This window comes from Poromitra crassiceps, assembly GCF_964638095.1.
Source record: "Poromitra crassiceps genome assembly, chromosome: 1".
Lineage (NCBI taxonomy): Eukaryota > Metazoa > Chordata > Actinopteri > Beryciformes > Melamphaidae > Poromitra > Poromitra crassiceps.
In genome coordinates this window covers 83,142,439-83,167,002 of record NC_139623.1, presented here as the reverse complement: position 1 = coordinate 83,167,002, position 24,564 = coordinate 83,142,439, and the positions used below count along the sequence as shown (strand labels likewise).

At 43.0% G+C, this 24,564-nt stretch overlaps 2 protein-coding genes across 4 annotated transcripts in view; both read left to right on the top strand.

Moving 5' to 3' along the window:
• kptn (kaptin (actin binding protein)) overlaps window positions 1-15,182 on the top strand; it is a 43,801-nt gene extending 28,619 nt beyond the window's left edge. For both annotated transcript variants that reach the window (XM_083644166.1, XM_083644167.1), the window contains 4 exons: window positions 6,006-6,069; window positions 6,167-6,302; window positions 7,125-7,298; window positions 13,323-15,182. In XM_083644166.1, coding sequence (XP_083500292.1) covers window positions 6,006-6,069; window positions 6,167-6,302; window positions 7,125-7,298; window positions 13,323-13,490 — 542 coding nt within the window. In that variant the 3' untranslated portion in view covers window positions 13,491-15,182. The remainder of the gene's footprint in view (window positions 1-6,005; window positions 6,070-6,166; window positions 6,303-7,124; window positions 7,299-13,322) is intronic.
• Window positions 15,183-23,079: 7,897 nt separating this feature from the next.
• The window catches only part of LOC310779875 (RNA-binding protein Nova-1-like), a gene marked incomplete at both ends in the record, with an annotated part of 37,778 nt that continues 36,293 nt past the window's right edge, over window positions 23,080-24,564 (top strand). The window contains one exon of one of the 2 annotated variants that reach the window (XM_083640377.1): window positions 23,080-23,257. In XM_083640377.1, coding sequence (XP_083496503.1) covers window positions 23,080-23,257 — 178 coding nt within the window. The remainder of the gene's footprint in view (window positions 23,258-24,564) is intronic. The other variant, XM_083640378.1, reaches the window with a different exon arrangement.

Genomic DNA, 24,564 nt, shown 5'->3' with positions numbered 1-24,564 from the left:
ACCAATATATATGACTTTGGGGGTGATGTGTGAAGAATTCTGGTCAGAATTTCCACATTTGACACCAAACTGTTGCCATTTTACCATTTGTATCATTTTTCAGCAGCATAACTGGCATAAGCGCCCTCTACGGGTCGAACACTGCTTTTTTTTCTTTTCTCAAATGAATGGGAGATTAGGGGCACACTGACGTCACAGTGCCCCCAAAGACTATGGGATTTCAAGATAATTACTCCCCTACCCCCTCTGTACCCTTTCGGCTCCTCAGAACTCCAAGCCTATTCTTATTGAAGTTTGCTCTTAAAATACTGAACCAAACGTTGTCAAAGTTGGCACATGTCTTAATTATAGTTAGTTTCCCGCTGAATGTGTCACTACTTTATTAATATCTTACCTGAATAAGCTCGAATGATGATGTATATATTATCAGTCCGAGTTGGAAGCAGCTGTCTCCAGCCCAGGCATGCGGGAGAGAGTCCTACTGTAAACCTCATGCACTAGCTCCAAGCTCCGCGGGCGCGCGCAGCAGAGCAGAGCTCTCTGTGCTCAAGAGAGCAGTCTGATATTTCCGCAAACAAATATGGTCGCAGTTTAGCGCACATGTAAAATATAACGCTATACTACGACGTGACAACGTGACAAAGCTTCTCTAAACACATCGGCTACTATCATATTTCCCTGCATCCCTCCTACTGAGATTATATCGGTAATGATTTTGGACAGACTGAATGCGCGGAGGAGGAAGAGGAAAGATCTGCAGCCGTGCCCTGAGTAGCCCTGAGAGACACTCGCCTCGCTCCGACTACTGTGCCTGTCTGTGAAAAGCGTCCTGTCCAGTCGCACCTTCGCAAACAGATGCGGGATTCCCTCAATCCTGTACCCAATCTCAGACTGTATTCTCTAAATCGCACACCAACTATTTCTGTCTGTTTGTTTGTTGCTCCGTGAGGTTACAAGCGCCCCATGCATGCAGGAGGCTGTTTCGCCAGCCTGGGTCTGGCAGGAGGGAGGAGGCGCAGGCAGCCTGCACTGCGCTGAGAGGAAAAAACTTTTGCACAACTTTTAAGAAGAATCACGAAAAGCCCCCAAACTAAAATGAAAAAGGGACTATATGGCAACTTGGACGAGGGAATGACGTAGAGAAATCTCGCATTGTGTTACCCCAGAACGGGGGGTTTGTCGTATTGTGTGGTGTGCTGCTGTAACGAGCCCATGCCACTTTGCTCTCGTAGCGTAGTTTAACACACTGCCATAGAGTTACATGCAGAAAAATAATTAAATTTCTAGTTCGCCACTGAATTACCAAATTGATATAACTTTCAACCATTTTGAGCAAAGCTCTTTCCAAACAGGCCACCAGCGTTGGCTAGTTGTTGATATTTATACAGATATGGCCCCTTTCAAATAAATTATTTTTGAGGCAATAGGCAAACTGTAATGGCGTCGATTTCCGAAAAAAAATCTGGACTTCAACACAGCCAAAGAGTCCAGTATAGACAAGAGCATATGTCATTTCTTGGTTTTTTCCATAGGTATTTTCAAATCACTGTTCTAATACATATCTAGGGGGTTAGTCCCCCTTTAACAACGTTAAACGCAAATAAATAGGGGTGTCACAATATATCGTCCCACGAAATTTCGCGATAGTAAAACGTCACGATATGTATCGTTGAGATGAAATCTCATATTGCAATTTTTTTTTTTTTTTTTTCCCCCCCCTTCAAAAATAGACAAAGAAACGTCTTTGTTTGTTGAAGTTCAATGTGTGGAAAGTAGTTCAGTTGAACAAGTCTCTGAAGAGACACATGAGAAGTTATACAGGAGAGAAACCATTCAATTGAGTTTCTGGCAAAACTGTTTACTTGACAGGAAAAACTGAAGATGCATAAAAAATAGACTAAGAAAAGTCTTGTTGTTCGAGTTTGAAGAAAAACTGAAGATGCATAATGAGAATTTCTACTGCTGAGAAACCTTTTAGTTCAAAGTAAATCTAAGTGACGGTGTACAGTAACTCATTCTATTTCAAGATAAGCCTTATCTCCAATCTCATGTTTTTTCTAGTTGTTATTGTAATAACAATTTCCCACAACAGCATGTTTTGTATTTGTGCATTTCAAATAAAATACTACTTTTCCAGTCATATATTGTCATTATTCAAGTTTAAAAAAATATTGTTAAAATCGTATCGTATTGTATCGTTATCGTGAACCCAGTATCGTGATACGTATCGTATCGTGAACTGAGTGTATCGTGACACCCCTACAAATAAAACAACTTTAACAACTTTGGTTATGTTTAGGCAAGTAAAACAACTTGGATAAGGTTAGGATTATGGTTTTGGTTAGGCTTAAATAACAAAAGTGTTAAAGACCACATGAACCGCGTCTCAGAGAGGGTCGCGTGACATATCAGACTGAAAACAAATATTGCCTGAGATGAAAGAGGGTTGAGAGGCGGGCCATAGCGTGTTGATGATTTGATTTGACAGTTCTGGGCACTGGAGTTGGTGTTGGCCAATCATGGCATGTTCCGCCCCCAAATCGAGCATGTTCTGGCGCTAGGCGAGTGGGATCCGGAGAGAACCAGGCAGCCAGCTCCTTCCTTGCGGGCCGGTGCGGATACGCCGAGGCATGAGTGCTGCCTGCCGGCTTGGAGCGTCGAGTAGCCATGGTAAAGATCCGCGGTAAATACAATATTCCTGGAATATGAGTTTAACGACCCAGTTACATGTCCTATGCATTCTACATCAACATATATACCGTAAATTCCGGACTATAAGGCGCACCGGTCTATAAGCCGCACCTTCAAAGGTGACTATTTTTTTCTTATATAAGCCGCACCGGTCTATAAGCCGCGGGTGTTTTGATGTTTAATTACCATATGTAAGGCTTCGTGCACAGAGGGGATTGTCGGGAAAGAGATGGCTGTTTGGGGAAGCTCCCATTTATTAACATTTCAACAAAACAAAAGTCAGGTCACTAATCCCCAGACAAAATCACACATTGTGAGATGCTTAAAAATCACCATCGGCGGGAGCTGCTGTGCAGCCAAGAACACAAGTGAAATTCGTTCTCTCGTGACCTGTGGTTCTCAACGTGATGGACGATTCACCTTTCTTGTTAACAGTCCTAGTGAGAGGCAGGTCGAACGTCAAAGGCACTTCATCCATATTTATGATCTGCTCCGGTCCGATGGAATATTCCTTGATCTTTCTTTGTGTGAATTCGCCGAAGTTTGTAATTTTCTCCTGGTAGTCGGGAGGGAGTTGCTGACACAGTCGTCCGCGCCCTGACGGACAGTCCCTTTCGTCTCGGGTTTGTGCATGATCCTTTGCTGCTGCTGCTGTTGTTGTTCCTGTCTCGCTACTGTCTCAGACATGGCTTTCAGGCTCAATCGCCGCCATCGTCGTAACACAGCCAGTTCTCCATCTTTTGAAGCATGATGTTAGATTACAACGAGCTAGTTGTGTGGCTTAGCCTTCCAAAATGTTGCTGTTAGTTTTTTAGAATGTAATACATAGAATTGGGAATGTTACATTCAATGGGACGGCTTTAGCTCAGGAGGTAGAGCGGGTTGGCCAATGACGCAAGGGTTGGCGGTTCGATCCCCGCTCCCTCCCAGCTGCTGTCGTTGTGTCCTTGGGCAAGACACTTAACCCCAAATTGCTCCCGATGGTGTGTAGGCACCCTGCGTGGCAGCCTGCCGCCATTGGTGTATGAATGGGTGAATGTAGACTATCTACTCATTGTAAAGCGCTTTGGATAAAAGCGCTATATAAATGCAGACCATTTACCATTTACCATTTACCAATTTCATTCAGACTGTCTTTCAGGCTCAATCGCTGCCTTTTTCCCCCCGGAGCGAGGGAGGAGGGAGGGTGTTTTACCGTAGTGGCTGAGAGAGAGTAGTGGCACAGTGCTCCAATCAGGTCGCGAGGCACATTTTTTGCAACATCATCCAATCAGGGTCTCGCTCTCATAATGTCTGTCTTGCTCTCGTTCTGCCTCATACCAACATCCATAGATTTTGGAGGTTCCCGAGTGGCCGTTTGCTGGAAAAATCCATAGATAAGCCGCACCGTTATATAAGCCGCAGGGGGCAAAAAAGGCCAAAAAACGGGAAAAAAGCCGCGGCTTATAGTCCGGAATTTACGGTACATACTTATTGGCCAAGTTAATTAGTTTATGGGCTAGAAATTCTGCCAGGTTACAGCACTAGGTGGCCATTTGCCTGCAGAATTTCCTCCTCGAAATGAAGATTGATTGACAGCTGCCATGTCATGATATGATTGGTTGAAATGGGGTAGAAATTTGATAGTTCTTCATTATGTCACCATACTGTAGATTACAGCTATGAATTAAATCCTGAAAAATTTACTTTTGATGTGAAAAAGTGTGAAAAACTAAAGAAATTTTATTTTTGTGAATTCTTTTGCATACATTATTAAATAGGTGCACTGAATACCCAGGTATGTGAACTAAAATAAAAATAAAAAGCCATTTTTGGGTTCAGCTCGTCTTTAAATGTGACTCACAGTTGAAACGTAGACTTTAGAAAAGCTGTGACCATGACTGAGAATTGAACACAGCCCTCTGGTATAAAAGGCAAGTGTTCACGTCCTCCATCCACCCTGGCCAACACCCTCATTGCCACCGCGCTATTTCAATAGCAGCCACTATAACGTAGAATATCAACATTTCTGAACCAATAATACCATGCACGTTTCTAGATACGTGTACAGTGTTGGGCAGTAGTTTGCTACAAGTAGCGAAGCTATTTAGCTTAACTACATTTCTCAGTAGCTTGGTGGTAGCGTCGCTCCTTTTCAATCAATTAGCGTTTTCAGTAGCGAAGCTATTTATCGACCAAGTAGTGCGGTAGCATCCCAAAAACGCTACAAGTTAATGCCCCAGAGGAAATGCATGAGCAAAGCTCCCACGCAGCATGGAGATTCTGCTGCGGTCTGGAATAGAACAGGGGGAAACAATGCTGTCATCTGTAGCCGATAGAAGCAACCACTTCCATATGATGCACAACGTGTTGTCTTGTCCTAGTTATTAACATCCTTGCACTGCTAGGCCCGCCCTACTCTTCCTCTGATTGGGTTGGGTTTAGGCATGAGGAGTGACGATTGGTTGGTTTAGGTTGATAAGCTAATCAGAGGCAGTATAGGGCGGGTCATTCCGTCGGGAAGGGAACATACGGGAGGGGATGGGAGAGGAGAGGATAGTTGAGTTGAGTTTATCTTGTAATGAATAGATTTTTTCACTGTCTTTTATGGTTTTATTTTGGAATTCTGTTTTGAAAATTGTGGAAGTGAGAGTTTTAGTTTGTTTTATATTAACCAATTGAACTGGGCTTTTTTTTGCCTGCCTATTTGTTTGGTGGAAAGTTGTTCTTGATCAGTGAGATAACATTGATTTGGCATGAAGTTGATTCAATGTAAAAAAAAAAAAAAGTAGCTTTGATGTGGCAAGCTACTTTTGCCATGTTGCTCGTAGCTTAGCTTGCTACATTTCTCTGGGGATAGCTTCAATGTAGTGAAGCTATATTTAATCTAGAGCAGTGATACTCAACCCGAGGCTCTAGGGTAGTTGTGGCTCTTTTAAGTCCTACTTAAAATAAATAAATAAATCAAAATCTAATAAAATAATGGGAGAAAGGGGGCTTTTTGGGGGGGATTGTGGCTCTTTCAAAGCTTTTGTTTTTGTCAGTGTGACTCCTGAGTAGGGCAAGTTTGAGTACCACTGATCTAGAGTAACTGGTAGCTTAGCTTACTACATTTTCCAAGTAGCTTGCCCATCACTGTACGTGTATACTGTATCAACGTTATACACGTATCTAGAAACGTGATATGCAATGTATTTTCCGTTCAGAAATGATATTCGACATACGTATCTGTGGATTGCAGAAACGTACAATGCTGACATTTTATTCTGGCGACCAGGGTGTCTCTACACTTTCTGCATTTTTCAGTAATGATCTGTGCCTCTTTACTTTTCCAGATGTGGAAATAGAAGGCTATAACCTTCTGGTAACCAGCACTATAGAGATGGCGGTTGTCTACAGGTCAGCATCAAACAGCCTTATGTATTGTAGATTCTAGTAAGCCTGCTGTTTCAGTAGCATTTAGAGTGTGTGTGTGCGCGTGTGCGTGTGTTCTCAGAGATGTCCAGGAGCATGGCGTGTCTCATCCGACATACCTCTCAGAGAGCGAGCAGTGGGATGCGGTGCTCTGTGCTCTGGTCATTGACCTGGATTTTGACGGGCAGCAGGAGGTGCTGCTGGGAACGTATGGACAGGTCAGAACAGCAGCCTGGTCACCATAATAACATGTTGGCATTGTGCGTTTCTGTAATCCACGGATACATAGAATATCACGTTTCTGAACCAGAAATACGTTGCATGTCACGTCTCTAGATACGTGTATATCTACATTAGACTCTGATATTGAAATAGCTCGGTGGCCAGTAAGGGTGTTGTGGTCGGTGTAGATGGAGGGTATAAACACTTTCCTTTCACACCGGAGAGCCGTGTTCTATCCCCAGGGTTTCCAAAGTCTAGATTTCAACCATCACATTTAACGCTTTTGTTATTTAAAACCTAACCCAAAGAACCTAACCCAAACCATAATCCTCACGTGTCCTAAGTTAACCTATCCTAAGTTCTTATACTTGCTTCAACATAACGAAAGTTATTTTACTTGCCTAAACATAGCCAAAGTTGTTCAAGTTTTTCATTTACATTTAACGTTGGGGAAAGGCAGCTAGGATTTCCAATTAACATTGCAATTTTCGGTTTGCAGAAACATAAAATGACATGTTTTGGAAATGTAAATGTAAAAGACGTTTTGTTTTAAATTTACGTTGAGATTGTGCATATCCGTGGTTGCAGAAATGTACAATGCCGACATTTTATTCTGGCGATTGGGTTGAGGGCAGTGAACTGAAAGCTCGATCTATTATTCAAAGTCAAATGGCTAGTCGGCGTCAATGAATAGCGTGGAACCTGGCAGAATAAGACATGACTGATGCTCTCCAAGCATCTGATAAGAATGAAGCATGGAGGCCTTGGTGGTAACCGTGGTAACAAGGTTATCTCTAATGTATCTTTCTGCCATACAGGAGCTGCTTTGTTATAAATTCCAGCCGCCAACGAGCGGAGGAGATGGACAGTTTCAGCTGCTGTGGAGGCGGAGCTTCAAGAGTCCTTTGCTGTCCATCATCTACTTGGACCTGACAGGGGATGGCTTGAGAGAGCTGGCTATCCTCACACTAAAGGGACTGCACATTTTGCAGGTATGTGACAGTCAGCGCACGGGCCTGTGTCACTAGAGGAAGGGCCTGCGTCACTAGAGGAAGGCCAGACCATCATCCATGGCTCCAGTGTTGGACAGTGCAACAACCCGGTGGAAACACGACAGAAAGGCTTTCAGGTTGAATTCAGGAGGGAAACTCCGATGTAGGGACATCAGGTGGGCGTGTCTTCAGTCATTAATCAGACTCTGCTCTCTAACATAGAAATGGGAATATGAATGGAATATTCTATAAGCAACTCATGTAAACACTCGAAATATTGTCTCATTTAGATTTAGGTCAATAATAGTCGGATTATTGCAGTCCATGTAAACGTCACTGATAGAACTTCTCTAGAACTTATTTTCACAATAGTAATAGTAAGAGTAAGCTAGTTAATTAGAGCAGAGATCCAACAGAAACCTACTGAAGAGGTATCGTGCATTCCTTTATCGCAAAATAACTGGGATGTGGAGGCTAAATGACATCACATCCGTTTTGTTAGCGTTCCATTTGCAGAAAACTTGAGTTGGGAAGTTCACTGTTCATTGGTCAGATCCAGTCACTAGCCAGGCTAGCCATTGTTAGCAATAACAGTTGATAACAAGGCATTTCCCGGCATTTTGCGCATACAAACACTGCAGCCGCATGTCCACACAGATAGATGTTAGGCAGTGCTGTGTGTACAGCTGATTTAATGAGACACAAACAAAACAGATGTGCTAAACAATATTACTACGATTATAACTACTGTTGTTGCGCGGCGCAGCCATCTTGGATTTTTTAGGTTGGGGCTGCTGAGGCTCCTACGAGTTTGGAATGGGAAATACCAGCTCTGATGACGTCACCGCCCAGCTCATGACCTTTGAAGTCGTAAGATTACCAGTCCCCAGTTATAAAGGAATGCACGATTAGTCACGTTAACACTAGAAGGGCCGTCAAAGGGGTCACGTGACCCCTGTGAGTTAAAATAAAATATATCTTTGCACTCGATCGAGTTCCAAATCCCTACTTTCTTGACTTTTCCTAAATATGTCTGTTGTACGACCCTGTGTTCATACATTTTCAAAATCAGACCGATATCATGCGCTATCTACGCTTTGATGACAAGAGCACAAGGGCTGCCGGCCTTGTGGAGGACAAATTTGCCATGATAGCAGAGACACCTCCCCTCTCCCCGGCCAGTACATTTAGCATTTGAATAGAATTCATTTCGCATTTGAATAGAATTGACAGGGAGACTCCACACAAGAGGTGCAAATGCACAGCCTCTCATTCAAATGACTAGGGGTCAGTCGACCCCTCTTCTGGCCCTTGTGGTAGGTAAAAATGTCCCGGCTTTGCAGTGGTTAAAGCAAAAGAAAATCCATTTGACTGAAAATTTTTCCAGGCCTATTTTAGCTATTTCGGGCTTTTTAGAGTGTCTGCTTTTTTAGCCCGTGCGGTCGCTTCCCAAAGGTTTTCATGTAAAAACAAAATGGCAGACAGTGTGTACATATCACACTCAACTTCCCAAACATCCAGTAATGATGCATGAACTGTTCCGGCCTGAATCAGTATGTTATACGGTTCCACAGTAGGTATGCCAACACATACATAATGCAAATTACTGGCTATAATCACAGTTATTATACAGATGCTTTGTTTTTTTATAAAGTCAAACAGGTTAATTACGGTAAGTTAAGTAACATGGGCCATTTAGTATATCTAACAATAGCCACAGGAACTACAACACTGTCAAACATGTGTCCCAATTAGGAGGTTCTCCTCCACCAGTCACACAGCCCAGCTCCACCCAACCTGTCCGACAGAGCTAATGGTCTGTTACTGTTGTGAAAACACACCAGTTAATACTGTCAGACAATACCTAGGCTGCCTAGGCTAACCACCTAACGCTAAATAGTGTTACAGTTCATACTGTCAGACACATAGGCTGCCTAGGCTAACCACCTGTAGTGTTAACAGTTCAGCATCAAGTCAAGAGCGAACATATCCCACTGCAACAGATGGAATCAACAGCTAGTGATGCTCTGTTCAGCTAACTCTGAGACTAGCAGCTGAGGTGGCTAACGTTGACCAATTATGGCCCATTTCCACCACTGGTAACAGCGCGACCCCGCCCAGCTCGTCTCGCTTTTTTGTCTCATTCCACCGATCAAAAACGTGGACAGTCGGGGTTGAGTCGTGCTAGTTTTGGTCCTTGCTTTGTTGAGGTTCCAGCGCTGTGGACCCGCTACCATACCGTGACGTGAAAACACTGTAGACGACTGATTGGTCAGGCAGAATCGTGTTTACTCTATCTACTGACTGTCAATGCTGCATACCAGTTTAGTGGGGCTTACCTTCTCTTCTGTTATGTTATTTCCATCAGTCTTTTGTGTTGCTGCCTTCGGCTCTGGTGAAATAAAATCGATCTCCTTACTCAGCTTTAACATGGCGGTGGTTTTCAATTGTTTTGAGAGAGAAAAAGTCAGCTCCTCGGGAAGCCCTTGTAGTTGTGTGCAGCGTTGGCTCCACTAGGCCGCAGGCAGGGGTTTAGTGAAGCCGCGGTCTTGCCTGGTGATTGCCGCCGGGGTAGAGGCTTCACTTCTCCCTGTAGCGCAACCCCCGTCCCTCGCGCAGCGCATGCATGTGAGTTTGACTAACAACAAAGTGATATCCATTCTCCTGGCTGATTGTCACATTTGCCCATGTACACTGTCGGTCATTTAGAGGCACCAGTATTTCATAAACAGTTTAAAAGTTCTGTGTATGGATTTAATTTTAATGTTATAGCCTAGCAGCAGCAGCAGCAGCAGCAGCAGTAGTAGCAGCAGCAGCAGCAGCAGCAGTAGCAGCAGCAGCAGCAGCAGCAGCAGCAGCAGCAGCAGTAGCAGTAGCAGCAGTAGTAGCAGCAGCAGCAGTGTTTTGTTGCTGGATAAACTGAACGGGGTCGCCTTCAGGAAAATGTAGCAAAACTTAGCAAAACATTTATCTTAGGAAACGGTGGTGCGTTGAAACAAGCGAGGAAACATGCCGTTCAGGCTGGAAAACGTAGCAAAGTGTTTTTCAGATTGAACACATCCCAGGAGGATCATTTGAACGTCCGGTCAGAATTTCAAAATAAAAGCTTTCATTCAAACTCAACACAATGCACAAATTGAAAACGTATTCATAGAGGCTTTAATTTTTGTATTTTTCACATTTCAACTCAGGCTCCAACTGACAGAGATCCGTCGTAGCGACGGAGAACTTTAACCCCTGCGCTTAATAGCCTACTGGAGTAATAATACTGAATTGTCATTTGTTTTTCTTTGGCTTGAAAATTAGGTTCTTTAGGCCCTGGTAGCTGAACTGTGTTGCGACAGCGGTTGCGAATCCGTAACACCATCATCGCTGAGCAGCTGAAAATCCCACTAGGTGGGCGGATGGGACTGGGACTCTTTTGAAATGCCAATGAGTGGGGGAGGTTTGTTCCAAAATAGTCTGGGCTGCGAAGTGACATTTGAAAGACAGGAATCTCAGCACCTGGCAAAGTGATCCATCGGTGCGTCATCGTTATTGATAAAGAACCCTACTCACCCCGCTGATGTATTCTGAGCAGAAAAGTGGTACTTGGTCTTTTCATACCATGGTTTGGGTGAATACTCCTTTCTTATTGGCCGGCAGGTGTGCGTGCGTTAAAAGCATTTAACGCACACATAGTTTTAATCACATGTTGGAAATGTATCTGCTACCCAACCTGCACATCTGTTTAACACGTTCACTGCCGTTGACGAGATATCTCGTCTTAAAAAAAAAAACGGTTGACTGCCGTTGACGAGATATCTCATCTTAAAAAAAAAAAAAAAAATTTGACGGTGGGACGTCGATCAACCCCTTTTACATCTCATATTAAAACATGGGAGGTATTGAATGTGTATACCGGTAATCTATTTTACCGACCCACTAAGTGGCGACAGTGCTCTCCAGACGAGAGAAAGCCAAGCAAAAACAGCCGCGTGAGGAAGCCATTCTCATGAAAATGGATTGGCGAAAACGCTTTCGCTTTCGCGCAGGGAGCTGGCGGTGGGGGATTGCAAATTTGCATAATAGATTACGGGTGGAACACACTTTGAAACACGCAGCATAAATAAGACCAGAATCGCAAAAGCTTCATCAAAGCTCTCAACCGAAACCCCAAGAAACGAGCAAGCCCATCCAGACTCGCCCAAAGAGCGGCCGCCAGCAGACAGGCACAGCAGCAGCAGCAACTCGCTTGTGACACGCCCGCTGCAGAGCCAGGGAGGCAGGAGGAGAACACACACGGAGGGAGGAGTTTGAAGGAGAGGGGGGTTTCCTGCTGTTATGGAGGAAATTACTGTTCAAAACTATTGTTTAGATGTCTGACGTCTTACTGATGCCAAAAATGAATGGTTAAAGTGACTGTTCTATCGAATTTCACAAAAAGGCATTTTTCTCAGCTTAAATTTTCAGACGCTGAAACCATGCTGTATTCAAGTGCTAATGCCTACATAACTACTAACTCTACAAACTAACTCTTTTAGACAGAGAAAGCACACATTCTATTAGTTCTTTTGAGATATTTTGTGTTCACAAAATCTTAGCAGAAAATAATCCTCGGCTGTTGAAAGATGAGCCAGAATCCTCAAAAAAACCCGTTGGCAGAAGCTACCTACAGTAAAAAAAAAAACGGCTGGCAGTGAATGTGTTAATTAAGCGGCACAGTTACACCACAGGGTGGTGGTGTATGTGGACTGGATTAACATTATCCCCGACGTTGCCCAGCTTGTAACCAAGGTTCGTCCTATTTCCTGGAGCACTGAACATCGTTTCCATTTCATTGCGAATAATGCTTTTATTTTATATTGTTGGCAAATGACCATGGTTTAAGGGGGATAATCAACTCCTAGGTGTGTGTTAAACTAATTTAATGCACTTCGCGCAGGCAACCACCCGAGGCATTCTCCTTCACCTTGTGCATTAAGATCGTTTAATGCACACCTAGAAGTTGACTTAAGCAACTTATTCGGCACGCTCACGCCCTGAACAAACTCCACACACTACAGCACACACGCTCACTCCCTGAACAAACTCCACACACTACAGCAGCAACCCATGCTGGAGATCTAGGCCCAACCACGGGGATATCGTAAATGCAATTTGCTGTAGGAAGGGCCAGTCTTGAACCCATAAGACAACTGCTGTACCACTTCTAAAGCGATATTTTGAAGTAGCTCATGCGTGATGTTTCAAACAGACTTGTTAAGCGGTGCAGCCACTTCTATAAGTGACTACCATACGAGCTGTGTGTGGACGAGATGTAGCCTAGGCCACCTGGCCACTCCCCCAGCTCTCCGGTTTGCACAGACAGAGTCACAGGCGTAGAGAGAGAGAGAGCGTCTCTCATCTCGAGGGCGGTAGCGGTTCATGGCCGGTAAAACACGCACGCACATACGCATGCATGCACACACACGAATGCACACACACGCACGCACGAACAGTTTAAGACAGTGGTTCTCAAGTTTTTTCACATGAAGGACCCCTAAACTGACAAAAATTAGACCACAGACCCCCATTTGATAGGATTCTGTCCCACGGACCCCCATATGATAATAAGATTGATGCTTTTAGATGTTTTATTACAGAAAGTGTATAAAACCCATGACCAAAATAGTCATTGTGTTACTTATGAATGGAGTTATAGCGAAAATAAATTACCCCCCTTTTGGCTCGGGACCCCCTGGAACCCCCTCAAGGACCCCTGGGGGTCCCCGGACCCCCATTTGAGAACCACTGGTTTAAGAAACGTCTGTCGAAATGAATGGAGAATTAATTTGCTTGGCGAGACTTTGGCACGCTACGGAGGGAGCGGCTCGAAACACGAGCGCACACGCGCACACACACACACACACACACACACACCGTGTCAGAGAGAGGGGGGTGGAGCAGAAGGGTCGGACTGCAAATCTGCACTGCTTACTTCAACACCTGGGTGTAATTTTATTTTCTTATCTGACACACCTCGCTCCCCCTCTGTCTTTTCAGCACAGCCTCACCAGCACTGCAGATCTGGTGATGCAGCGGCTGGCCCAGAGGGTTTCCATGCTGACAGCCGGCTCGGAGCTGGAGGGAGCCAAAGCTCAAGACATGGAAGAAGAGAAGGACGCTCCAGCTAAGAAAGAGGAGAGCACCGCACAGCCAGCATCAAATTAACAACCGAAGCTGCATATCGTGCCACTCACCAAGGTTCAGACTGAAGTATTTCCCTCATTTAAAGGCAAACTGAACCCTGAGTTTTGTGATTTTTTCTTTTGCCCACTAGATGTTGCGCTAGAGCAGCACCACCATACATAAACAACAAATGAAACACATATGAAACACATAGGCAGTCTTCCAACACTACCGTATGCCCTCGCATCACTCTCCTAGCTGTCTGCTGTCTTGCTGTGTGTGCACTAGACAGGCTGTGTGGGAGCCGACCGACCACATTCAACCAAAACCTGGAAATGCCACAACACAGTCCAGCAGCAGCTGTGAAATAATAAGAAAATAACTTTTGATTACACTGTTTCCCGGCCGCTCCCCTTTTCCATTCACATTCGCCTTGCATGGTCGCTCTCTGTTTATTTATAAACAGGGGGGGGGCTCACAGGAACGCCACACGCACGAAGGAGCGAGCGGCTGGAGCGCCTTGGAGAACAAGCCTGGATTTCACAACACACAGAGGGGGCGTGGCTTCCTTCACTGCTCAGAACAGCATTGCCCGCCCTGCAGCTCGCTGAGCTGGCCCTGCAGCTCGCATACGCAGCTCGGCCACTAGGTGGCCTCGCCTGTTCTATTGCCGCGTGCACGTCTCCCTCTGTCTCCCCCTCCCTCTCTCTCCCTCAATCTCCCCCCCTCTCCCTCAGTCTCTCGTGGGTGTGTGTGTGTCACTGATGACATCATCAGTGATGTCACAACGATGTCACAATGCCTATGTATGACATCACTGATGTCACCATCATCAGTGATGGTATGACATCATTGATGACATCACATCATTAGGTAATTAGGGCAATTACCTAATTAAAAAATCAGGCTCCGTCAGGTCACCCGCACAGGTGCTCTTTACACCCCCTGAAAGTTTCAGCCAGATCGCACGTAAAACGGCATAGCTGTGGCTGGCCAAAATTCGCTGCTGTATCTCATTGGCTCATTTTTGGCAGTTTTAAACTTTTTTCCATTGTTCTCAGTTGTGACAACGCCCAAAATGATCACTGTAAGTGGAGTACTGATCACTATAAGCGAATTAATCAAACGTGTATAGGAATGATTCGAGACCAAGTTTTTTTTTATCAATATAAGCAGTTGATCACTATAACCATGATCACTATAAGCAGATTCCACTGTATAGTAATGGTTTCCTGGCATCTAGTAGGGCTGCATATTATTTAGTGCCTTTAAAGGTGCGAAGTGAAGGATTTTCTCATTCATTGCCATGATTAGTTAAAATGAGTCATGATCTGACATATTGTTGGAAACTGAACCCTGAGTTTTGCTATTTTGCGGTCATTGTCATCACGTTACCTTTCGTGAAACGTCGGCTATTTTTTTTTAAGCGCATCCTTGTAGTGAATGTTTAATTATACAGTAATGTAGAGAATGAGAACATTGATATGCTGTGGGTAGTGTACAGTCATTTGTAAATAATAAATAAAAATGAAACCTTTTAGGCTATGTTGTTTTTGTAATAAACTAATTCTGAGCGATTGTATATTGAAACAAGGCTAGGTTGAAACCTAGCATATGGCCAGCGCAGAAAGGCGTTGACGAGCCTGTTGGTTGTAGCAGGCAGCGACATTGTTAAAGTGGAGGGCTGTCGGTGGCAAAAGGATGAAGGATATAATGGAAAATCAGTATGGTAAGAAAGCCCTAGAAAATAATTATTTAATTATGTAGTTGCATTTAATAAACATTTTATTATAATACATTCATGTGTGTGTGTATGTGTGCGCGCGTGTATTTATTGTGAAATTCTAAAAGATGTGTATTTGTCGCATTAAAAGGACCCCACCCTTCTGTATAGCCTCATTGTGCCTTTTCAACTTATATTGTTCTAATTACATCTCTCCCAGTTAGCAGTAGGCTATCCCAAAATCATAAGTTCATGATGAAATAGCCTATGGTGCAGTGCGGTGTGGGCTTTCAAAAAAACCACAAAATAAGTTTTGATCAGCACAGTCCACAGTGTGTGTGCTGTGGTTTGGTGAAGTTTGGACAAAATTAGAAGGCGAAATAGCGATTTCTGTGAAATAGGCCCCACCCAAAACACTTTGCAAGTCGATTATATCGCAACGGTGAGGTCTTTCAAAAAACGGCATGACAGGTTTTGTGCAGGACAGATGTGGTTTGGTGAAGATTTGACAAAATTTGGAGAAATAGCGAAAAAATGCTTTTGGACTAAATTTGACCGAAAGGTAAAGAGGGCAGCTATAGTGCCCCCGTGAGGTCAATCGGTGTAATTTCTTTAGGCCAGAGTAGAAGAGTACTCTGAACCTATGTACCCAATTTGGGAACAGTCGCTCTTATGGTTTGTGAGCTACGGGTACTTATTGTTGCCATAGCGCCCCCTATAGTCGAAATGACAATTGTTTTTTTTATCAGCTCAGAGTACATAGCTGCACACCTGTACCAAGGTTCATTCACAACGGACAATGCGTTCCAGAGTTAGGGCGATTTTTGTGAACTAGGCCACACCCACAACATTTCGGAAGTCGATTATATCGCAACGGTGCGGTCTTGCAAAAATCCAGGAAATAGGGTTAGTGTAGGACAGTCCACACGCTGTGTGATGTGGTTTGGTGAAGATTGGACAACATTTTAAGGAGAAATAGCGAAAAAACACTTTTGGGGACAATTCAAAATGGCAGAAAATCTAGTGAGACGGAAATGGGTGGGGCCTCTATCAGCAGATGCGGAATGACCCAAGGAATCCAGGGAAAAAATAATTTTGATTGTAGCTACTTTTGATTTGTACTGAACATTTTTTCAATGTTGATTTTTAGTTGAAATATGGGTGATATTGGGTTTGAATGTCTAAGACCTAATTTCACCCTCTTTTCAACCAGCTAAAATGTGGTTACAATGTCAACGTGTCAAAAAACACAATTTGGTTAATCATATTGTTAAAACGTTTGTTGTAACTTGAAATAGACAATATTGATAGTGTGTGAATTGGCATTTGTCCAATTTATTGTGTAACTGAGAGTTGAAATCTGGTCTACACTAGGGCTGGGTCGGTTTGAAAATTTTAAAACCGGTTCGATATTGCTGTCTAAACCGGATCGAACCGGTATACCGATTTTTTTTGTAATTAAAAAAAAAAAAAAAAAAAAAAAAAAAAAAAAATTCAAGCAGGGCTCCCGAGTGTGGCCCATAACTGTCTGTAGTGCAACTTCAGTCCACCTGATAGCGATAATACACCTCTAAGCTGGTATTGTCAACCAGCAATGATACTGAATAAAAAGAAGCAGGACACCTGTGTAACAAACACACCCTGTATTTATTTCTCATAACTATTCAGCTCAACTTTTCTTCTAAACATCAAAATAATAAATGAAATAAGACTTCTGCCTATAGTGCAACTTGAGAAAAAGGCTAATAAAAACACAAGCAGTGCAATCAGAATGGATTGGCTTACAGCTGAGCTGCCTTATAAACTTCAAAACTCACAAATTCACACAATATAGGGCCTAGGCATGGGTCGGTTTGAACATTTTGAAACCGGTTCGATATTCCCCAAAAAAACGTATCAAAGCGGCTGCAGTTGGTGGCGATAATGCACCTCTAAGCTGGTATGCTGCCAACCAGCACGAACACTGAATACAAATAAGCAGAACCTTTTAACTGTAACAACACACTGTTTTTATTTCTCATAACTATTCAGCTTAACTTTTCTTCAAACATCAACATAATAAACAAAATAAGACTTTTGCCTACTAGTGCAACTTGAGAAGAGGCTAATACGAACAATAGTGCAATCAGAATGGACTGGCAAAAAAAAAAAAAAAAAAAAATTAAAAAAAAAAAAAAAAAAAAAAAAAAAAGGTTTTTTCGGTTTGCACGTGATCAAACCGGTTTGGGCTCGTATACCGAACCGAACCGGTAAAACCGGAAATCGACCCATGCCTAGTCTACACAAACACTACATTTCTGTGCTACCAGCAAAAAGCTTCCAGGACACAACTATGGTTAATATTTTAGCGCAATGCTATAAAATAATGAATTGAGTTCCTGCAGTAACGCGCATGCGCAAGTAGGCTACATAGTAGTCACTAGCTGTGACTGACTACTAGACCAAAGCAAGTCTGCACCGGTCTTAATAAGTGTGGAGCGATCGAGGTTCTCTGGGCAGTGGGCACGCTATGTTATTGAAACAGACTGTATCCGAGGCTCTGTGTACCCCTTGAGTTGCTGGTGTTAAATGAATTAACCTCTGAAGCCGTACAGACTATAGACGCGCACACACAGTCAACTTAGTTTTAGTCTGTTACATAATATAATAGTCTCGTACACATCACATAAAATAACCTGTCCTCCCGATCGTTGAGCCTGTGGTATCATACAATCATGTAGTCTACAAGTTGTGTGCGAGATAGAGTATATATCGTGCATCCCTTTATAACTGGGAACTGGTAATCTTACCGGTTCAAAGTTCATGAACTGGGACGTGACGTCACTAGAGCTGGTATTTCCCATTCCAAACTCGTAGGAGTCTCAGCAGCCCCGACCTAAAAAAATCCAAGATGGCTGCTCCGCGCAACAACAGTAGTTATAATCGTATAAATGCTATTTAGCACTTCTGTCTTGTTTGTGTCTTGTTAAATCAGCTGTACACACAGCACGGCTTACTTCTATCTGTGTGGACGGATGAGGCTGCAGTGTTTGTAGCCTATGCGCAAAATGCCACGAAATGCCTTGTTATATCAACTGTTATTGCTAACAATGGCTAGCCTGGCTAGCGAGTGGATCTGACCAGTGAACAGTGAACTTCCCAGCTCAACTTTTCTGCAAATGGAATACTAACAAAACGGATGTGACGTCATTTAGCCTCCACGTCCCAGTTCTTTTGCGATAAAGGAACGCACGATTCTATGCCCGACGCCCTATCTATTATAAGTAAATGTATAGCTCAATTCGGCCCGTGGGAGAACGTGGTTCGAATCCCGTGTGAGGTGCTGCATTTTTTATTTAAGATCCTGGTGAAATCTGCTCTATATGTGGACGTTTAATCAACGTCTGCAAATAGTCGGTGAAAAAACTTTCACTTTTGCACTTTTCAACGTTGACCCGAAACGTTTTTTAAACGTCTTTTCAACCTAAAAATGCTTGCTGGGTTATGGACCAAAATGTAAAGAGGGCTGTTAAAGCGCCACCTAGTGGTCAACAAGTGTAATTTTTCTTCCCATAGTAAAAGGTGATTTTGTGAACCTACTTATCAAGTTTGGTAGCGTAGCGGCATGTCTTATGGTTTCTGAGTGGGACCAAATGGGCTTCTAAATGGTCCCCCAAATGGGCTTGCAAATTGGGTGGACAATTAAGCAATATCACACGAGAGGGAGTGCTGTTGTTGGCTAATATCATCACGGCTGTGATTCGGTCGTAGGCACGGGCCGCAGGCCGAGTGCCGAAGACCTCGAGCACGACCTTGAGTGTGATATTGCTTTTATACAACAGTTCTATTAAACAAAGCTGATTAAAAAAATGACAAAAAGCTGAGAAAATATATGATTTCTCTATTTATTCCTCCGCCAACAAAAATAGTCCCCTCAGCTTTCCTCTTTGCCGAAAATGTAGCCTAATTAACTGCAGGTCTACTTTTTGTCATACACATTGAGTTCAATGTAACGTGGCTGGTGTTTGTTTTGTTGATTAGAGCAGCTGTGAAACATTTTAGACAACAGCACTCCCTCTCGTGTGATATTGCTTGAAGCGTTTTGTTGATTAGAGCAGCTGTGAAGCGTTTTGTTGATTAGAGCATCTTTGAAGTGGAGTGATATAGCTTACCCTACACACAGTGAAGCGCCAGTGCGTTATCATGAAATATCAGCACTGGTAGGATCCCTCTTGTCCAATCAAATTGCTCGGCCGGAACTAACTGTTGTATAAGTAAGGGATAATGTATAGTGAGGCGGTGATTACGGGGGAAATAATGACCGACAGGTGAATGATTGAGCCCGACGCGCAGCGGAGGGCTTAATCATTCACCTGAAGGTCATTATTTCCCAGTAATCACCAGCTCACTATACATTATCCCGCTTAGAACATGGCCTACAACTAAATCATTCAATAATCTGACAAAAATAATTATTCAAATAGATTTTTTAATAGCGTTTTCAACGACAAAGCGGTTTCATTCGTAATTGGCACACAAGACACCACAGCTGCAACTGGTTGGCCTAATTAGTAGTGTCTGCTGACAAAAGGCTCTTATCAACTGATTAATCCAGGTGTGGCAGAGCAGCGGTCGGTTGTCGAGAAATAATGACTGGTGAATCTTGTTGATTGACCAATCAGAATCGAGTATTCAAGAGAGCCGTGTTCTAAACCCAGTTATAGGGCCTGCGCCACTGCGTGCGCTGGCCAAAAAAGTGGACAACACATTTAGTTCTAAACTAAAAAATAAATAACATGACATTTTCCTGATGACAAATCACTACAATATCCCTTGTCTAATAATGTGTCTGGTACTCAATCAAGTTTAGTGACCTTATCATCTGCTGTGGTGTCTATAACATTGGACTAGGTTTGCTGTCTCCCATCTTAACAATTCATGTCATCTCGTAATGTATTGAATCTTAAATTTGTATTCTTATTTTAAATCAAGTGGGGGGGGGGAGTAATTGGGTGACGGGGTGAGATAATTTCACTTGTTTCAAATGCAAACCGTATTTCATTTAATTTCATCTGATCTGTCATAGTCTGCCTTCAAGATAATGACAGAAAGTAGAAAATTATTGAAACAAGTCAAACGGATTTATCTCACCATCAATGGCAATATTATAATAATTCTAAGACTGAATATGAGATTAAATTAGTTGTCAAGATCAATATTTATAGAGGCAAAGTGACCGCCTACTTCCTGCTTCAGCACTGTACCAGATTTTCATCCGCCATTCATTTTCCCATAGACATTTTGTAAAATGCTTGTAAAAATGGTTTTACTTGTTCAAGCCAAACGGTTCAGATATATTTAGAAACAGGAGAGACCACATACCATTTCACTCGGACCAAAACGTAAAGAAATTGCGGATTTAAAGAAAAAACAAAATTCAATGTAGTTTTTTTTTGTCTGAGTGAAATGTTCTATGGTCCCCCCACGATTCTAAATATAGCTGAACCATTTGGTTTGAACAAGTACAACAATTTTTATAAGCATTTTACGAAATGTCTATGGGAAAATAAATGGCAGATACAAATCTCTGGTACAGTGCTGAAGCAGGAAGTGACGTTCACTTTGCCTCTCTATTGCAGTGCTCGTGATGGTTTTCTTTTTTGTTTTCATAATGGTATAAGTTTAGCTAGCCTACTTAAAACAGAGGAAATGATTATTATAAACACTATCGCACTTTTCAAAACACAAAGCTTTGCAAAGGTGAAAACTGATCAAATTGACATTGAAAACATAAACACTTGTAAAACTCTTAACAAAACATCATTTCATGCTAGTGAGTGACTTCGAACTGACGCTGCTGCATGCACCTGCGCAGAGATGGGCGAAAATACATCATAAAGTATTTTGATACAAATTACAAATACTTGCTCAAAAAATGTATCACAATAATACAAAATACTGGTCTGAAAAATGTATTTGAGATACAAATACGTATTTTGAAAATACATAAAAATACATTTTATAAAAACTGATAAAGAGCTGCAACAATTAGTCAATCCATCAATTAATTCATTCATTCAATTGCCTATTTTGATCATCTATTCATCATTTTGAACCATTTCTATGAGGAAAATGACCTAATTTTCTGATTCCAGCTTCTCAAATGTGACATTTTCTGGTTTCCTTAGATGGTAAATCATCTCTTAGTCCTCTGTGACAGTATTCTCCTTTGTGTACCCGCCAACACATTACAGTTCTTTCATTTCAGTTTTAGCTGTTTTTCAGCACAGCTAATTTCTCCCTCACTTCAGCTGTTAATCACCTTCTGTGAGGACTTTTGACTTACAGGCAGCATTTCTACATGTTAACCTCAAGTTTTGGAACTTTGACCATGTTAGCCCTAGTAGATATCTGACATCATAACAGTATCCCTGGAGATGATGTGCCATGGCTGCAGTTATGGATATCGCCGGCTCCACGGGCTCCCAAAATCATGACTGACAGACAGACAGACACCGCCCACCCACCTTGGTGCCATCGTGCAAATGTGCGCCATCGGCTCATACTACATCAGAGGTGCTCGAGTGACATCACTGAAGACATCATCACAATCATGACCCACACTGCCGCCACTTTGCCAATTTTAATTAAGAAGATAATTAGTTGTGTCTTTCTAATATGATACACTGATTTGAATATGCTGTAAACCGTTTCATTTGCAGATAGGCCAGTGCATGCAATATCTAATCATCAATTTATATTAGTAATTTATCTCGGGGAATTTCCACCAATACAAGGCGTCATACTAGTTTAGACGAAGAAGTGATGTGAAGTCTGACTCAAGACCCACCCTACTCTGCCTCTGATTTGTGGTTGAGTTTGTTCTGAGGCTAAGCCAATCAGAGGTAGAGTAGAAGTAACATGTAAAAAAAAATTATCCACAGTTTAAACCTGTGTCAATGGTAAGAATGTGTCAATTTGAGAATAAAATAAGATAAAATTAAAGAAAAAAGTAAAATAGGCCTACATACAAGGTCTGAAAGTATCTTGATACAAATTACATCTTATTTGTGTCGGTCCAGCCAAATACAAATGACAAAATACACAAATGTATTTGAAATACGTATTTGAAATACATGTAGGCCTATTTAAAATACTGCCCATCTCTGCACCTGCGCCGCCATCAGATAGCTCTGTGTGGTTTCTTGGCCTCATCTTTTGGCCGGTCAGTGGCACTGTAGCCCTCCCTGGAGCTCTCCAACTAGATTCCCCCCTTCTGGCACTACAAAGGCAACAATAACAACAGCTGCACTTATCACACAGAGGACCCTGAAACATGGCGTGAAGATGACTTGAGGGAAACACTATTTTCCGCCTCCACTTGTTCCAGTAGTCCCACAGACTGTTAGGGCAGCCTGATTTCAAGACGCAGGCTGATTTAATTTTGCGCGTCAACAATAAAAAGGAGCACGCTGTCGGAGCGACGTCGCCAGTGGCGGTGAGATAAAGCAGTTTCACTTATTGTTTCAAGAATTTTCAATTTTCTGTTATTATCTTGAAACGAGGCAGACTAGGACACATCAGATGCAATCAAAGAAGTAGGTTTGCGTTAGAAACAAGTCAAATTATCTCACCTCATTGGCTATTTTCCCCTCCCAATGGGATTAGTATATTTAGCTGTGTGAGGAGACGCGCTGGACGAGCAGCAGGACAGACAGGGGGACAGAAGAGACCCCGACCCCGGCTGTTGTCTCTCATTTTGAGCCCTTCGAGACCGAAACGACCCCCCCGCCCCAAAACTTGTGGTTCATATCGCGGTAGGTAGGTGCTTGTTCTCGGACTATATGTGTCGGTGGTGAGGTGAGGGAGGGCGCTGTGTTGTGGGGCAAATAGCGCAGATTTATTTGCAGCAGCTCGGGGGGGGAAAAGATGATGATGGCCGGTGGTGCATGCGGAGCAGCGGTGGATCATAACGGGATTTACCCCAACCTGCTCAGCCTGCAGCAGCCGCTTATGGAGGTGGAGAGCCCGGACTCCCGAAAACGACCGCTAGAAACTCCGCTTAGTGAGGAGGCCGGCTGTACCAATAAGCGCACCAACACTGGAGGTAAGCGATACACAACACTCCATCCACCACACCGTGTCTGTCAGCACCTTGTCCGAGTCCAATCTGCTCTACTAGTAGCACAAGCTCCTCTGCATGCACTGATGGGAGTCTTGTCAAAGCCGACATGAGATATTCCATCAAAACAGTCTAGTGTTTAGCCTATCCCCGCCCCAGGGTGCAAAACAAACCCAGTTTAAAGCTTTTTATGGTGCATATTACAACGACAATCTGCAACCCAGGTGCACTCATCACTTCCACGGGTGACTCTGGCTCCTATTAGGCTACTTCAGAAATATCCGAGCTGGGAAAGCTAGGGAAGCATGACTGTGTGGTATGTAGTGGCCCACTTACAGTAGCTCGCCTCGGGTCAGATCTGCATTTGAACCCGGTCACCTTTCTGCTCCACATCTGCAGCTTTGCTATGAAGTCTGAGTGGAGAAATTATTGGGACTGGGGGGATTGCACACTGGGAGATAGGGAACAACTTAAAGTGTAACTTACCCCCAAAACACTTTTTTTCAGCTTTTAACCAATATGGCTTTTGGGGTGGTATGTGAAGGATTCTGGTCAAAATCTCCACATTTGAGACCAATCTGTTACAATTTTACAAAACCCTATCATTTCAGCAGCATAAGTGCCCTGTATGGGTTCAAACCTGCTTTTTTTGTGCCCTCAAATGAATGGGCGATTTGGTACATCGTTACATCGAGTGGGGCACCGCAATTTTTTCCCCCATGTGATTATTACTGTAGTTCACGCGGCACGATCCCTAAGAGCAATGCATCATGGTGTAATCACCTACTGTGGCTAATGTTAGCGGCTTGCTACTTATGTTACATGGCAGGAAAACGCCACTGAATGACCAAATTGATATAACTTTTAACCATTTCGAGTAACACTGTTTCCATACGGATCACCAGCGTTAGTTTGTTGTTTATAATGTGGCTGGCTATTTCTAATGTTCTCTATCTATCTACTGTATCTCTGATACATTGAAAATACTGGGAGGTGGGCCATAGCGTCTCTGTCGATGATTTGATTTGACAGTTCTGGGCGTTGGCGTTGGCCAATCCTGGCGTGTTCCACCCCCAAATCGATTGTGTTCTGGCGCAAAGTGAGTGGGTTCCAGGACGAAACAGGCTCGAGCCAACTTCGTTATGTTTAGAGCAGCGCAGTAAATACAATATTCCTGGAATGCGAGTTTAACTAAACAGTTACATGTCCTCTGCATTCTACAACAAATAAAGACATTACAATTTGTTTTATTTTGTATCTTACATACTTATTGGCCAAGTTATGATAGTTTA